The sequence below is a fragment of the Aythya ferina genome (assembly GCF_964211825.1).
Source record: "Aythya ferina genome assembly, chromosome: 13".
Classification (NCBI taxonomy): Eukaryota; Metazoa; Chordata; class Aves; order Anseriformes; family Anatidae; genus Aythya; species Aythya ferina.
The window spans coordinates 19,988,883-20,006,514 of NC_140311.1; the positions used below are offsets into that span (position 1 = coordinate 19,988,883).

The 17,632-nt window shown below is 41.7% G+C and overlaps 1 protein-coding gene across 4 annotated transcripts; it reads right to left on the minus strand.

Moving 5' to 3' along the window:
• Nucleotides 1–438: 438 nt before the first annotated feature.
• SH2D1A (SH2 domain containing 1A) lies at nt 439–16,923 on the minus strand. 4 transcript variants are annotated; one of them, XM_084534178.1, is made up of 5 exons: nt 16,118–16,760; nt 15,374–15,641; nt 3,112–3,175; nt 1,573–1,708; nt 439–1,246 (listed from the first exon to the last, which is right to left on the minus strand). In XM_084534178.1, the coding sequence occupies exons 2-5, from the start codon at nt 15,508–15,510 to the stop codon at nt 1,188–1,190; spliced, it is 396 nt and encodes a 131-aa protein (XP_084390304.1). In that variant the 5' UTR covers nt 15,511–15,641; nt 16,118–16,760; the 3' UTR covers nt 439–1,187. The 4 variants fall into 4 exon arrangements, with proteins under 4 accessions (XP_084390304.1, XP_084390305.1, XP_084390302.1 ...); XM_084534179.1 differs by lacking the exon at nt 1,573–1,708 and having other exon boundaries at nt 16,118–16,923; XM_084534176.1 differs by lacking the exons at nt 15,374–15,641; nt 16,118–16,760 and adding an exon at nt 4,256–9,961.
• Between the last annotated feature and the right edge of the window lie 709 nt (nt 16,924–17,632).

The window sequence follows — 17,632 nt, forward strand, 5'->3', positions numbered from 1 at the left end:
TATGAGTGGTTATACAATGTTTACAGATGTTGTTTGGTTGTGGTTCTTTTTTTTTTTTCTTTTTTTCTTTTTTTTTAATATATTTTTGTCATCCATTTGGTTGTGGTTCTTTTTTTTTTTAATATATTTTTGTCATCCATTTGCAGTCACTGTAGTCTTGTGCTATGGAAAGAAGTGCAGGAGAATCACACTTTTTGATAGTTAGGACCATTTGAGCTAGTTAAAGCATGACTAACAGCAACACAAACCAACAGCGTTGTAGGACATCAAGTCTGTTCACAAGTGTTTCCTACTGTCTGACAATTCAGGCAGGACACTGAGTTTAAAAGGCAAGTGCTCCAATTCTGCAAGCTGACAAGTGCTGTGGATGTAAACCTTTCCCACAGGAGCTCAGCAGCAGCAGCATACAAACACACACAATGTGGAAAGAAACAAAAATATCATTCAAAAATAATTTATTTTTTAAAAATTATATGCAGTAGGTGGGGTTTTTTTCAAGTACAGAGAATATCTAAAAACCAAAGAATTATGTTCTTCACTACTTGTTCTCATCTACTCAGCACATTGCTAAAGCTTTGAAGTGTCTTCACAAGCTATAAATTTTGTATATGGAGGCAGTGCTGGCTGGTTCTGGTGATTTACAGAGTGCCCAGTAAGATGGGAGAAGTGGGGATCCTCCTGGGGCCACATCTAGAATATTTTTGGCCTTGTATGAATGAAAGTCACACAGACAGCAAGTCTGTGTTCAAGGCAAGGACACCTCAATATAAACCATTTTTCTAAGCCTACAGAAGGGGTGTTGCCCAGTTTTGCATAAATTTCAACCAGAACAAAGCACAGAAGAGTCCAAATTCAAGTCATGTAAAACAGAGGAAATAGTCTTGAGGTGAGAAAATATTTTGCACTTAGGATTACAAAGAGAAAAAAAAAAAAAAAAAGATATGACACCATTTAGTAGTTGATTTTTTTGTCTTCTCTCTTTAAAAAAAGAAAAAAAAAAAAAAAAGAAAAGAAAAAAATAATTCAAAACATTCTGAAACCAAAAACTTCTAAACCTTGAGATAGAAATAATATGAAACACATTTCTGCAAATGTTACAGGAAAACTCACAGAGTTGTATTTACTATCGTATAGCTTGTTCTGTTCTAGAGCACGGACTAGAGGCAGCACTGGAAGGTACAGTCATGTCACTCTGGGAAATGGCTTCGTGCTGGCTGCAGGTAGAAGTCACGGCTGTCATTTCTCCCTAAAGAAAAATAATCACAAAAATACAGAAGGATGAACACTGCAAGAAAAAGGACAGATCAGATGAACCATCCCTACAAGAGCCACAGTGGTAGGGAGGGCAGGTAGCCACCTCCTGAGTTATCACTCAGGAATACATACACCAGAGTATCAGGAATACATATTCAAAAACAATTTTCTCATCACACTGACAGCCCCTAATAAGTCACATTTTTGGCAGTGCCCTGGTGCTGGCTCGTTTAGGCTAACACTGCAAACAGGCCCAAGACCTCCATCCCCACCATAGAGGGCCCTGCTCAGCTGAGTCTCCCTACACCCCATGGGTACCTGGGGGACATGCAACATTTGCATGGTTGATGACGGGGTGCTGCAGGGGTGTGATGATGCCTTGGTTAGGTTTCTGGAAGGCCGAAATGAGGTTGTGCACTTTCCGAAAGAGCCGCCGGTGGACCCCAGGCGCTGTCTGTGAAGCCAAAGGCAAGAGATGAGGGGACACTGGTGCTCAGGGTCATGATGCAGAACGTTTGTCCTCAGAAATGCAACTACATCCAGGGACAGAGCCAGCCCTTCCCTCAGCCCCCTCCGCCTGCCAGCTTAAAGCAAGCTAATGAGCTGTGGGTGCTCTCCTCCCACCCCGGTGCACAGTGGCCTCCCCACACCAGGAGAGGTTTCACGCTGTGGAGGTAGGAGGCTGGGAGAGGGATAATTTCCTAATCACCACAACAAGACAAACCCAGAGGCTGTGGTGCTTGTTAGGCACATTTCTGGACACCTGTGTTGTGAAACACAGATAAAGTTTTCCTCAACACAACCAGGAAAAGCCTAAGACCCATGTGCAGAAAGCCAGTAGAGGTCATAGGAGGAGCTGTAGCAGGCCCAACACTAGACACTGCAGTGACAGGGCCACACCACAGCCCTGCCCAGGGAACTCCCTCAGCAGTCAGAGGACCCTGGGGGTCCCAGCACCTGTCTGGGCACCAATGCTTGTCCCAGCCCTCCTGGGCAGCACAAACCCTCAGGGTTTGCTCCCAAGGCCTTACAGGAATAAATGAGTGAAATCTTCCTCACGCCGCTTCCAATGGTGAGGCGGATCATTAGGTACTCTGCAGTAATGTGAGTTGGTTTTATTCCCTGACCTGATTCTGAGTAACACCAGAGCACTACAGCCAATTCTGTTATCACAATGGCCAAGGCATTATGCCTGTCTAGCAACTTTTTATGTTTGCATATTGGTGTTCATTAAGGTGCAAACAGAAAAATAATTACAGAGTAATACGCTGACTACATACAAAGAACAAGACTTTCATAAAAGAAATAAAGCCAGCATCCAGATTCCAACAACCTCAATTGTTCTCTGTATTACAAATAGTGTCACGCTGCACCTGCACAACCAGTTTCTTATCGTGTGTGTGAAAACAGAATTTGTAACAAGTTTTGGCTACCATATATACCATATTGCACCTTTGATAAATTAATCTGAAGAGAAATTAAGTTTAAAACACTGTACATTGAAAAGTATTTCTTTAAATATGCTGGTGTTCATGGTATGTGAGATAGAAAGGAATTGAATACTGCTTGTGCTTGTCAAATTATAAAAACACAATATTTTTGCAATTTAAAATGATGCAAAATAATGCACTAATGCATTATGCAATAGCTGAAATGTAAGAGGGAATTAATTTATGAGTTCAAAATTGTCAGAAGTGGCACCAAGATATCTTAGTGATAGGCTCATTCAAGATCATTACCTTCAACGAAAATCAGACTTTGCAGAAACATGAATAATTTGAATATATTTCATTCAATCAATACTAATACTAAACAGGATAGATAAGTTTTTTGGAAGAGAAAAAGAGAAGTACACACCTCAGCACTCCAGGACCCAGTTTCTGTCTTGGACACTCTGTAGGTATAAACGTAACCCTGGTGCCTGCGAAAAACAAACAAAAAACAGATATTTATTACTCATTTCTACTGCTAGGTTTCACTCTAGTAGGGGGAATCGGTTCATCTGATGACCTTTCTTTAACAATAAGCTCACCCATAAACATTCTAGGCCAATAGAAAATTGAGACACAGACCAGAAACGATCTTCAGCCCACTGGTGTTTTTTGGTTTTTGGTTTTTGGATGAGGGAATTGGTCTGTCTCAGATCTATTTTAGCAATCTTCAGTTATTCCAAGTTAAGTGACAATGCTCCGATTCCTGCCTCAGTGTTTTTATTTATTTTATTTTTTTCAGTGACCTCCTTTTACGGACAAACACCAGGCATACTTTGCCTGGAAAAAAGAAAATGTGAATTATTGGCATATAATCTTGCTGGTCTATGATTTATTTAAATGCAGATGTTCCCAGAAGCAATAACATGACTGTAACTTATTTGGAAAGCTAGAACCACAAAATCCAGGTAAATTACTTTTTGCCTTATGAGTACATTCCTAATTCTCAAACACTGACAAAAGAGTTTTATAAGAGTGTGAAATCTTCTGTCTTTTCAAATCTAATTTGACTCCTTCGAGAATAAGGAGTCGTACATTAACAGCATAAGGCATACCGACATCCAGCCACAGTCCTGCTTCTTTTAAAAACTCAATACAGTGAATAATTTACATGGTAGATTATTACACCAATATCCAAAATTTAACTTGGAAGCAGAGAAAACTGATGGTAGTTCCAAAATTAGTTTAGATGATATCAGATAAAAAAGACCATGTATTATATTACATAGATTTACACTAATATACAGCAGGATTTTAGGGACTGTTCACTATTTCAGTATAAATTCTTATTCTTTAGGAAAAAAAAAAAAAAAAAAAAAAAAAGAAAAAAACTACATTTCTTTCCAATTATACAGAGTATTATAGTAGTTATTACAAAATAGCAGAAACCATCAATGACACAGATACCGTATGATTGTAATTACTTACACTCCATGTCACGGCTCCTGGATAAATTCTTGTTAAAAAGTCATTAAAGCAACCTCTGCAAAGCAGTCTCTGGTATAATTTACCTGAGCGGGAAGCTGTTAACAGTTGTCACACTGCTATAACCCCATGAAGCAGGAGCAAAAATCCCTGTCGTGATTTGTGAGCTCTCTCCACCACCGCTCAACTCCTGGCACGATGACATTCGGAGGCATGCGACGTGCTGCCACTCCCTCCCGTCAGGGCTGCTGCGGGGGCAAGCTCCCCGTACACCAACGGAGGTGCCGGCCTCCTCCAGGTGCAACCACATCACCACCTCACACACCAATTGGTCTTGCGTCCCCACAGACACGGCTTTCTGCCTGTTGCCATGTGGACCTTAAAGGTGGCTGGCTGTGCTCACCTGTTGGGAACCGATGGAAGAAAACAGCTGCCTCTGCTTTCCCCAGCAAGCCCAGTTGCTTCAGCCCTTTGGGGACTTTTGGAGGGGCCCAAAAAGAGCCTTTGGTGTGAAAAACCCACTGGGGTTGCAAAATGAGGGAAGGATACAGAAGGACGGCACTGCTTGCCCATCTGTCCCATGGCACTGTAACTACCCTGGTCAGGCCTCACCTCAAGTACTGTGTCCAGTTCTGGGCTTCCCAGCACAAAAAAGACAGGGATCTCCTGGAGAGTCCAGCGGAGGGCCACAAAGATGATACAGGGCCTGGAGCATCTCCCCTATGAGGAGAGGCTGAGAGACCTGGGTCTGTTCAACCTTGAGAAAAGAAGACTGAGAGGGGGATTTTATCAATGTTTATAAATACCTTAAGTGTGGGAAGCAAAAGGATATTGCCAACCTCATTTCAGTGGCTTGTGGGGACAAGACAAGGGGTAATGGCCACAAGATGGAGCGCAAGAAGTTCTGCACCAACATGGAAAAGAACTTCACGGTGAGGGTGACAGAGCACTGGAACAGGCAGGTTGTGGAGTCTCCTTCTCTGGAGATATTCAAGGCCCGTCTGGACGCCTACCTGGGCAACCTGCTGTAGGGAACCTGCTTTAGCAGGGAGGTTGGACATGATGATCTCTTGAGGTCCCTTCCAACCCATACAATTCTGGGATTTCAGTCTCCCATTTTAGACAACTTTGTACTATCATGTCCTTTCTTAAAACCTCCGGGAGCCTATGTAGTCAGTGTTTCAAGAGCAGCCCTATCTGTCTGAAAATGACAAGGATCTTTCCTTCATCTGGGCACAGAGATCACCAGCCAAGCTGTGGTTACTGAAACTAGGATTTTACAGCCCACAGGGTGCTGGAAAATACCAGAGGCACCTTGGCATTTTGTCCCTTCTCTCTGAAGCAGCTATCTGACCAGCTCCACAATTTTTTTCTTTCAATCCTCAAAACAAGCAGGATCAGTTTGTAAAAAATCTAAACCTCACTCTCTTGCCTCCTATTTTTGATAATACCCTGCATATTACCAGGCCTTGTTCTTGGTTGTCCTGAGGCCTGCCAACTGGCCTGCCAATTGGCCTGCCAATCTCTTTAAAATCTGATTTTTCCAGAAATGGCTCAGTTGTCCAGAAAGCTGCCATCTGTTGTTTCTTTCATTATTTTCTCTTCCTATGAGACTGCATAACTTGAATTGGTTGAGAGGTTGGGGTGCTGCCCTGACTCTGAAATGTCTGATGGCTTTCAGCACTCTGCCAAGTGGGTTTGGTAAGCCAGACAAACTGAAAAATAAAGGCCAGATTAAGTAATATTCAGGACAAAGACGGGTGATATGCATATAGGTATGCAATAGATACCTATCATGTATAAAAAGAGTTCCAACTATACAATAACTCAATTAAGCCCAGAGAACACTCAAAGGATATCTCAGATAAAAGCCCCTGAGATACAGAGAAAGGAGCAAGACTTTGGGAACATGGAAGTACTGAGCACTGCATGGAATATGGGAGGGGTATGACATTCCTATCACAGCCTTGCAAGCACAAGTGGGAGCTCTGCACTCATCTGGCAAATCTACATTTTTTCCCAGAAGAGGAAATAATGTGAGGCATGAAGGGGGGTTACTGCACTTAAGATGAAAAACACAATGTTATCATCTGTTGGCTCTGAAGCCATCAGCAAACAAAGCCAGAACAGAACAGAACAGTGATGGCCCAGGCCCACCACCTACCACGCCTGCTTTCTCTGAGGAAATGCACAAAGGATGCGTTTTGTGAAGAACATGAACAGCTAGATTTTCCCATTTTGCTACTTTCCATTGGTGTCTTTCTTTCCACAAAATGAGTTGCAGCTCTTCTGATAAGTACTCTCCTAACGAATGTGATCTTATCAAAACTTGCTGTTAAGCAGCAGGAACTTACTTCATTACCACTTCAAGGTGCTTTCTACCTTCCACGCACAAGCGAGCACACAAGCGAGCATCATGATTTTGGTATACCAAGTTCTTTTCAGTGCTACATGGGCACAGCCTCCTGCAAGAAAGCTTTTTATGATTTAAATTACCCAACTTTTACTGAGATCAGTGTGGGAAGAAGGCAGATCAAGCTGTTTTTCTTAAAAACAAAAATTAAACATAAAAATTAAAACTGAGGTTGTGTAGAACACTGCCTCCAAATAGCAAAATACGTCAGGAAAAAGTATTTACTGGAGCTTAGACAGAAGAAAATCCCCAGCCACCATTAGGAGACAGCTCCGTTTTCTTTATTTTAGTCAATTCATGACAAAAATGAAGGCTTCTAGTGTGACACAATGTTCTTGTATGTGGTGTGGGGACTAGCTATAACCAAAAGCCAGGTATTGGGTGACACCAGTCGCGTGGGGCCTCTCACACAGACCTCCTTTGAGGTCACTGCCTGGTCAGATGCAGGCCAGATCCACCTCAACCTGAGTATAGTGACCTAAACTTGTCTCCTTGCTGGAGAAAATCAACAAGAGGTAGACAGATGTAATTGAGAGAAGGATTTCAGAGAGCACTCTCACAGCGACACTTACTTCCCGGCATTTCTTGGACGATGAGCATCTCCTTACAGCCAGGAAAGATCCAGGAGAAGGCTTCCCACATCCCTTCACTCGGCCCAAAGACTGCCACAAGCCTCACTCACAATTGCAAAGCTTCTCCTATGCGCCAGTGAAGTCCAAGGGATGGGAGCAATCATGAATTAATAGCATGATGAATGGGGCCCCATAGATTCGTGGTCAAAGGCAAAAAATGCCAAAATGGTGATGAAGGCAAGAAGAAAACATCAATTGCTATGAAAGTAATATTGGATAGCACTGAGGAAACAGTGCTTTGGTCACCACTAATGACTTTTTTGACTTCATTTAACATTTTTCTTCTTTCCCGATGTGTAATACCCACGGGGAACTCTTCTATCACTGTCCCCATTGCAATACCATAACTGGGAAAACTTTGTCAAAGGAAATTCTCAAAAAAGTTGCTGTTGCAGGAAACAGTCCATTTTGTATGATAGCTTTCTTCTTCATAGCTAGATAATTCCTCCCAAAGAGCTACAAAGGCATCATTCACAGATGACATACTGAGACAGCATCTGTCTACCTGTCCTCTCCACTTCTCCTTTTCAACTGTGATCAGACTTGTTAAAGCAGCATTTGCTTTAACAGGTGAATAATTACAATCTTCTGTACCATTGAAATAGCCAGAGGTTATTAGCTGCATGCTGCAGCTTAAAATTAACCATGACATTTCAGCTGCATGGTGTATTTTAAAATCATTTCCAAATGTTTTGTATCTCAGTTGGGAAATTTTATTAAACTAATTTGTATTCATTTCTGGTTCCAAAATGGAACAAATATAAAGGGAGAAAGACAGAGAGATGGGGGAAAGCCATGTCAGCAATAAATGGCATCAATTTCTCCCTCTTCATATAACTTATTCTGATGTCTTTACACTGTACTAGTCAACTCCTCTTACCTGACGCATTTGTGTCTTGGACTTACCTGAGAATTTCCCTTTATGAAATTGGTTAGGGACACACAGTGGTATGGTTTATGAACAGAGGTCCAGAGCATTACATACTGCCCAAGCTCAGTTTATAACTTTGTTATAACTTTGTCACATCTCAGCCCTTTAGGCTGAAATTTTGTGTCTGGGGTGTTTGCCTTAGCCTTCTCTAAGGTACGGAGAATAGTGAAGTGCCAGTAAAGGCGACATGGTAGGAGAAACAATGCTTCATGGAAGGAAAGATGGGGAGCTGCCTCTGTGCAAGCTGGACAGGGAAATAGCATTGAAAACTGAAGTCCTGGGAGAGTCCATCTGAGTAAGGAAGAGGGTAAAGGGAGGTGAAGCCTCAGGGGACTTTAACTAGGAGACGCATAAAAAGCGAGAGGTGAGAAGGGGTGAAGACAGGTGATTTGGAAGCAAAAGAATAAACAAGGGAACAGCCCTCAGCAATGCAAGCAAAATCCACAGGCCATACAGCTGAATTCTGGGTATTATCAAAATGCTTTCCTGTCACCTTCACACTGGGAACCCAAAGGGTACTGCAGCCCTTAGCATCCTGTGTCACAGTTTCTCATGTGTGAAACAGAGTTAACAAACTCTTCATCTCACAAATTGAGATACTGTTTACACACCACATCATACTATGGAGATGAATGCTGCAAGAGAGCCCATGGGGGAATTACTACTCCTGTATTTAGAGCAGGATTTCAGTAGCACATAGCAAACAGCATGCAAGAGCCTGAGAGGGTCTGGCTACGGCTGTTTCTGCCTCACCCAAAGGATTTGGGCTGCAGATCTGCTCCTGAATTCCTGCTTGGAGAGACCAAGCCCAGGCAGGTGGTCCCATCCCAGGGAGCAACCCTGGTGTGGGCACATGGGCAATGGGAGTAGCTGCAGAGGTGGGAGCCCATGCTCCCACCAAGCTGCACGGCTTCCCTACTGTGGTGGTGGCAGCAGCCACTGAGAAGGCAAAACAGTTGAAGCCAGACATCCACTTAAAGTGCTTTCTTTTTCCTCTTTTAATTGTTATGTTTCTGCTTGGTTTATGAATCACAGAAAGACCAAAGGGTCTTGTTAGTTAATGTAGAAGAAAATTCTGTTTAAACTTGTAGCTCCTCAGTCTGTCCTGGAATTTGCATTTTCTGGTTGACAAGCGGCCTGGTTCCTGCCTTACTTAGGTTTCAGATGCACAATCAAGGTACAGAAACTTAGCAATTACCACCCATCAGCTAACCCAAGCTGAAGAAATAGCATTCGCCTTGAGATGATATGCAAGACACAAGCTCTATGTCAGCAAGAGTGAATGAAATAGCTTAAATCAGTGTTTACATGGTCCGAAAAGTCTGACAGAGTTACTGGAGCTTAACTCACAGTAGCACTCTATACACACCTACCTGAGTTTACACTTCTGATTCCCCTACCAATGCTTTTCTGGTATTTACCCATGATACTGAATCTGCTACTAGGGTGAGATACCATGATGCTAGGGCATGATAAAGAAACGCATTCTTTTGATTTTCTCTTCTGAAGTTAACAGCCTGAACGGACGTGTCAAGTATTGTGAAATGCCTGCGAGTTTGTGTATACGCAGTTTTCTGTGGAAGATTGTCAGCATCTTCACCTTTCACTACTGACAATCGGCAGAAGAGCTGCTGATTTTCCTACTGGGAGAGTGTGCAGCCTTGCTGAGCAGGTAAGATGCTCTGGTAGAAGCTGGTCCAGCCAAAAGCAATGCCTCAAACAGGAAAATGCCTTGAAATTTAGAAATAAAATAAGAATTGATTCAAATCTGAGACAGTAAAAGGAAGGAGCTTATTTTATGGTGAGCCATTAGCTAAGCTTCATGACTAATTATTTCCTCCAGAATAGTACCTCACAAGACAAAAAAAAAAAAAAAAAAAATCATGATAAAATGTTGTCTGGTGAAAATTCTTTCATTTTAGACCAAACTCACAAGAACTGCAATAGATAAAACACTGTCGATAGCACTGCAAATGATAGTTTCATATTTCTACAAAACATTTCTGGGTTTGCTTGGGAGTGATTCAGTGTAGCTCATTATTAGATTTCCTGTTTCTCTCCAGGCAAGGTAGGCAAAGTTCTGACCATAAAATCCCTGGACCTGAAATCACTGCTTGAACTAAATCCTCAAAACTCAATCCTGGAAAATCAAGGTAGAGCTAATCTAGGTTTTTTCATCTAACAATTTTACTCACTCTGTCATTTACGGATTGGTTAGCATAGTGACTATCCACCCTTCAGGCTGTCTACCTTTCTAAAATCTTTCCAGGAAAATCAGTGGAATACCTGAAGGCCTTTAGACAGGTTTTTCTTGGCAAAGATGAAGCTTACTCTGATGAGCAGGTAGCTGAAATACCTCCACTGTGCTGTAAAAGATTTTTTTTCAAAGCTGAAAATAGTGCACGGTATTTACACCACCAACCTTGAATTGGGAGGCTACTTCTCGGATAGAAGCTTTTGTTCCAAATAACATTTAAAATGATGATGATTATTATGTGCAATGTTACAATAAATGCAATTATTCTGCCACTTCTATCAAACATATTACATGGGAAACAAAAGAAATGCTAAGCCGAAGCTGACTCGTGATCCTGTACCACACCTTCGTGTTGTACGCCTGATACATCTGCTGCATCAGAAAGTTTCAGCATGTTGCCTGAACTTGTGCACTGCGGTTATGGTGACAGAAAAAATAGCTTACGTAAAAGTCTGATGGGACTGCAGCCTATCCCCACTGCCATTACTGTTGCTTCAAGAGCTCTAAATAGTTTTCAATTCCAGCTTTTGATTATTCCCTGCAAATTGAATGCAGCACAGCATATGAATGGCTGATTTCAAACAAACGATCTGAACATACAGTTTGACAAGTATGTCATGTTTAGCTGAACGTTCACTGAGAAATATTAAAGGGTCTGAAACAACTACTAACATGCCAAGCATGCTCAAGTATATGAATCTCAAGACCCAAACTACAACTGCTTTATCTTTACCAATTCAGGCATGAGCTGCTTGTTTCTGCATGTGCCCTCATATATCTGTAAAGGAAAGTGGTGCTTTTGGCACTCTCAGGCATTTATTCATAAATTTTTCATGCACAGCTTAAGAGGCTGCTTCCCAACCTAGCCCCTGTTATCTTGTCCTGTGTCCCCCATTGACTTCATTAGGAGCAACATGCACAAAGGATTTCTGAGGGTGCTGAAAACATTAAGGGGGATAAGGGGGATATTGAGCAACAAGGAAACTGTACCAGTAAAGAAAGCTTCCCATAACAATTGTATGCTGTTATTAAAACCTCAGAGTGCTAAATATAGCATGTTTACAGGTAAAATGTGTAGTGTTTTTTTTTTTTTTTTTTTTTTTTTTGTTTTGTTTTGTTTTGTTTTGTTTTTTGTTTTAAGAATACACATTTATTCTATCCCTGTTGTCAGGAACAGCAAAAATCTTCTTTCTATTCTAAACAACTCTAAACGAATTTCAGAAAATGATCCTGCTCCTCTGTTGACGCTTTCAAACACTAATGAGTGACATCTTTAAAGTATGTATTATCTATTTAATAATGGTATCCATACCACAAAGATCTTGGAAGTGTCTTGCCAAAAAAGCATTGCCAAAGGCTGCAGGCAGCATTTTTGTTTGCAAGAGCCCCGGGGGACCCTAGTCCAAATAAAAACCCTTCTATACTTCCATGCATAGTTTAACTGTGGTCTTAAAATATTTCTAAAAGTGGGTTCTTTGTGTTTTGCCACAGCCACACCAAAAACTGTTCTCTCTTTGAAGGCTAGCAGGCACACCGTGACTTGGGGCAGTAGAAAGCAGCACTCAATGAAGATAAAGAATACTTCAGGAGAAACAAAGAAGAGAGAAAGCAGAGTTTTCCATATAAATGCGCTGACAACAGGGGCCTGGCTGCCACAGTTACCCATCTCTATAGGTCAGGTTTTATGCTACCACCTGTCTCTTTTATGTAAAATCAGTGTCAGTAGCAAGGGATTCCAGAAGTCTTTGACTCTTCTCCCTTTTAAAGGTCAGGGCTCCACTTTTTAATTGAAAAAGCAAAAGGCAAGTGAACCTGACTGTGAACACCACTGCCCTTATTACATGCGTTAGGAGGCTCAAAGACTGCCAAAATACTTTAGAGCTTTCTAGTAGTGCCCAGTGGGGGCTGGCATCACAAACTTACACCATCTTTCAGAAAGAGGAGGCATTGTTTGAGCCACAGCAATGCAGAGGCAATCACAGGACTTTCTAAATGCTGTACCTGGAGCTGGGCATGCAGGGCAACCACCTCCATCGTTCAAGCTGATCAAGTATTGTCATCCAAAATTTATTTTCTCATTATTGGAACTGTGATTTCAGTTTTGTCAAGTCCTTTCTCCCTTCCCCATGGTAAAAATAAAATAATAAAATAAAATAAAATAAAATAAAATAAAATAAAATAAAATAAAATAAAATAAAATAAAATAAAATAAAATAAAATAAAATAAAATCCCTAAGATGGTTGGGGTCTGGGGAGCAGGGGCTTCTTAGATTTGTTTTGTCTTACTTCTCTAGGGAAGTGCAGGGAGAGGTGAAAGAAGACAGACTGAAAGCATTTTGGTTTTGGAAAGCGGGAACAGTTTTCTCTTTTTCTGTTCTACAAACAATAGAAACATCACTGTCAGTATGAAACATTTTCACTGCTGTTAAAAATTTTCACTGGGAAGATATTAATTTTTTTGTTTAGCTGTGATACTTTTTGCAATACATCTAGTGGTTCACCAGGCTTGTTTCTCAGGCTTCAAAAATTGCTTTAGTACTTCCAATAAACACATGTTTTGCCGAGACTTGATATACCTAGGTATTTCTAGAGTGATCATCAGCATAGATTCTGAACAGAAATGTAAATTGCTGAACTATTTTGTTATTCCTCATAATTTCTGTTATCTATTAGGAAATATGAAAAAGCAAAGAAGTACTTAACGCTTTTTTCTGTTTTCTTTTCTTTTTAATAAACAGTGAATACAGCAACTGCTTGTTTCCTTCTTTGTTTTTACCAAAGCTCTCATGCGCATATGTGCTTGTCACCTGTTTCATCTCTGTGCATGCTGTTCAGACTTGAATTTGGAGGATTTGGTCAATTGCCAACACCAGGCTTAGCATCCTCCACTGAATACATATCTACATCTCTAACGCCTTCCGTATTTGCTCCTCCAGACTCTCTACCGAAGTGCTTTACTTTAGTAAATTTGCCTGTTAAAGCACTTCTGTAGTTTATGGCACACATTTCTCTAAGCTGTCATTGCTATCTCCAGTGTGAGACCATTTCCTGATATTTTTATGATACCTGTCTTCAAAGTTATTGTATGATACGTTGCTTACTGTATCCGCTATTTCTTACATAATACTCTAAACTGAAATATTAGGAAGTGTTCAAGCCAAGGCTTAACTCTACCATTTTTCAGCCACCTTACTGTCCATATTAGATCATATTCATTGTAATATTTTTCATTTATTCTTTTTTTAATCTGGATTTATCCAAGATGATATTGAAAATTTCCATCATACATTGTGGCTTATATAAAAAAATAAAAAAGTTTTATATTCCAGAAGAAACCTGCATAGCATTCATCAGTTATATTTTTTGCTTTTCCCTTTTTCTTAGCATATACATGTTTGAATGTGACATAACATGAAGACAGGAGTGGTCCATAATTTCCAGAAACAGCTAGGTTGGTCTTTTTTCTTTTTTCTCCAAAGCTTGCTGTAGTTAGCAATACTTTCTGTTCTTCCTATTTTCATTATATATATATTTATATTTATATTTATATTTATATTTATATTTATATTTATATTTATATTTATATTTATATTTATATAATTTCATTCATGAAATTTCTTCCTAAAGATATTAATTACCATTAACATGGCAAAATTTCTAACTGATTGCACACAATTGAAAAACATTGTTATATACTTACAGCCTGATTTAGACTAATGGTGGATTTAATTTTAGGATTCTCTATTTTATGCAGCATTGTAACATTCTGCCTGACCCTTTCTCTAAGGCCTTGGTGTTTTACCTGCACTGACTGACTTCTGAGTGTTAAAGGAGATATATCACCATTTCCTCTGATGGTTATTTAAAACAGATTCTGCTTTTATTGCCTATTGCCATCACTGGAATCATAGCACTACTTACCTCTTGCTCTGTCTATTGCATTTTCATTTAACTTGAGATGCTTCTTATGTCCCATTTTTCAGCTAACTGTTAAGGGCTGAGGTATTTGTTAGCAGAGGCACCTCTCTTGGTTCACCTGATTTCATGAGAAGAAAGAATACATCTTCTTCCATGAAGACTTTCCACTAAAAGAAGGTAGTGTATTTTTGGATTGTGTATTACCTTCTTGCATCTCTCCATTTACTGCTCTACGACAGGGGAATAATAATGCTCACCCAGGGCTTAATTGCATATTGTTGGAAATGTATTCAAGACCTTTGGGGAAAACCTGACTTAGGACTCTTCCTCTGCTTTTTTCACAAGTACCAAAGTGCCCTCTCTCTTTGCTCGCCACTAGCTATTTTCTTTCTGGCCTTAACACAGTTTTCTCTTGCTTTTCTTCTCCTACTAAAGCAACACTCATCAGTCCGTGCAGGCCTGGCAGACATCTTTCTTCTGTTGGTGCTATGGTACTTTGTTGTATAGAAGTCTCTCTCAGGACTTCTCATTCCTCTGCCTATGCCAAACGTAGGGTAATTAAAATGCCTCATTAAAATGAGGTTCTGTGACTTTACAGAACCCAGTTCTCTTGAACAAACCTCTCTATCCCCACTCTGACAGACCATCCCATCAAATATTTTACCTTTTCATCCTATATGTTGAAACATTGCCACTTCATATTTCGCATACTTTAAAGGTAGTTCACTCCAAGCCCAATGGCTCGTGGGACACCCAGCCTGACCAAGAGGATTCCAAAGCAAAGGCACACTCTGCATGACAAAACACTTTGTGCTGCCCTCCCCAATATGGTGATGCTGGCAATGCTATGGGTGCACCCATGAGCGCACTGGAGGAGCAGAAGACAGCAGTCACAAAGACGAGCTGCTCAGCCCTTCATGGCATCTCACCCACCCTTCTATGTTCAGACACCGTTCAGACTCACAACACGGGACCATGCCACACCAAGGATGCCCAGGTTGGGATCCGCAGTGTCCCCACCACCCCTACCACTGCCCGTCCGCCCACACTCACAGCACACAGAGGCAGTAGACCCCCGGGATGCTCTCACTGTCCCGCAGCAGGTAGCTGCCGTCAGTGCCTGCCGCCAGAAGCAGCTTCTCCCCGGCCTCACGGCTGATGCTCCCGTGGTAGATGGGCAGCGCCTCCATGGCAGGGCCGGCTCTCCCCGTGCCTCAGCTGGCTCCTTCGCTGCACGCTCCCCTCCACCACGCCAGCCTGGTGGCAGATGTAAACAGGATGTGTTCACACTTCTGCAGCCTCTGCATTGGGCGAGATAGCTCTGAGGGAAGAGTGAGGAACGAACACATTGTTTTTTCTTTCTGTCGGTGTGTTGTTGTGTGTTTTCTTTCTTTCCTTCTTTCCTTCCTTCTTCCTTTCTTTCTTCCTTTCTTTCTTTCTTTCTTTCTTTCTTTCTTTCTTTCTTTCTTTCTTTCTTTCTTTCTTTCTTTCTTTTCTTTCTTTCCTTCGTCCCTATTTTATTTTGCTGTTTCGCAGGCTGTGACATCCTTGCAGCATCGCAGCCCGCATGCCAAGGGACCATCTCAAGGCCTGCTCTGCCCAGGCGGCTCCCTTCTCGGCCAAGATGGGATGCAGTGAACCAGCATGAACAAAAGCAGGGGCAAAGAGGAGCGAGGCAGGACCCTGAAGGCCCTCTGCAAACCAGGGATGTGTTTTTTAACCTCTTATTTGTGAAATCCACGGGGGTAAGAAACCAAAGGCAGCAAGCTGGCCTCACAGCCCCACCAGGCCACTCACCTCAGTCCTCAGGTACGCTGCTCCACAGTGGCTGGCCTGGTGTCCAGAAAGGCTGACCCTGACTGATTTACCTAATGAAGAGTTATTTTTGTAGGCTTTTGTGGTGTTTAACCACTGCTAATGCTCATTGGTTTTGCTCAGAGGCAGGCAGCCTGAGTGTGGGCAGGGGGCCCCACACATCCTTCCTGATGCCATCTGCACTGCCGTCAACTGCACATGCAGGCAGCCGAAATCCAGACACCTCTGAGCAAAAGCTATTTATCTCAGCTGCTGTGGTCACAAATATATTCCTCAGCATGCTTGTCACCTGAGAGCCCCTGTACTCTTGGGCTTGCACATGGGTCTGTTTGCAAACAGGCTGAAAATGTGAATTTTTATCCCAAAGCAATTTCCACCCAACTGAGTGTGTTGCTGAAGCTGAGCAGTGCTGAAGTGGCCCTGCCCCTGCACCAGGCCAGCCCCACCAGGCTGCCACATACTCAGGGCTGAATTCATCCCTGGTTTGGCCATGTCCTCACAGCTGGGCATATGAGGATGACCAAACTAAAAATACAATGATTTAGTGATCGCTGCTTGTGACTGATTCATTCTGAATTGACCTTGCTGATGGGACCAGGTAAAATAAGATCATCTTACTGAGGTGTTCACCAAACAGTGTGTCCTGGTTGAAGTTTAGGACAGGTTAAAAAAAAATCTCTGTAGCTGCACACACTTAGGAACAAGAAACAATAGTTTAAGAATAAAATAAGGGTTGCTCCTTTTAAGTTTGAATCAATCTAAATATTTTCTCTTTGACCATTTCGAAGTTCATGTCTTTCATTTCTGACCTTTGACACTGTTCTCCCTTAAAAATACATTTTTCAAATTACTTTTATCTTTTCCCCCTGAGGGATGGGCATTTGCAGCCATTGTGTCACTGGGCAGCTTGTGGGTGAGTGCTGCACCCCAGTCGCCTACAGCCAAGCTCCAGTGTCACCGTGTCCCCTGCAGGGACACCCCAGTGAGCCTCTCTGCCTGATACCAAAGGACTGAGACAGCTTTGGAAAAGCCCAGCTGAAGAGGGACTGAAAACTTCCACTGCCGTGTTTATGGCTCTTTGGGCTGGTAACACAAGTGCTCATTACCCTCTTGAAGTGAACCTAGGGACTCAGCTATCCTGCTCATTTTTTAAAATCAGTTGCTAAAGTATTTGCATAACAAAGTAGAGCTGCTGCCTACTGCAAATGTGATTAATGTGGATAGTGACAAGGTGTAAGCAAAGCACTGTTCCCTTGTGAATCTACTACCTATTTTTTCTCATTTTCTAAGCTACCTGTGCTCTTGGGGATTTCATCTAACTTTTCAATTTCTTAACCTATTTTTGCTATTAATTGCTGATTTCATAAAAGTTTGTGTGTAGTTAGCTGGAAAGGAAGAACAGCCAGAGCCACCCAGTGCTGCAGGTCTCATTTTCCCACTCTTTTCAACTGAAGCATATGTAGAAAATCATAAAACTTTTGTCTACAGGAAACTCTC

Excerpts from the sequence above, each read along its gene's own strand:
- SH2D1A (XM_084534176.1), bottom strand. The coding sequence starts at position 4,479 with ATGTGGTTGCACCTGGAGGAGGCCGGCACCTCCGTTGGTGTACGGGGA. Across the intron at positions 1,709-3,111 it reads CTGGGTCCTGGAGTGCTGAG|ACAGCGCCTGGGGTCCACCG; the intron begins GTGTGTACTTCT and ends TTGGCTTCACAG. Across the intron at positions 1,247-1,572 it reads AAATGTTGCATGTCCCCCAG|GGAGAAATGACAGCCGTGAC; the intron begins GTACCCATGGGG and ends ATTTTTCTTTAG.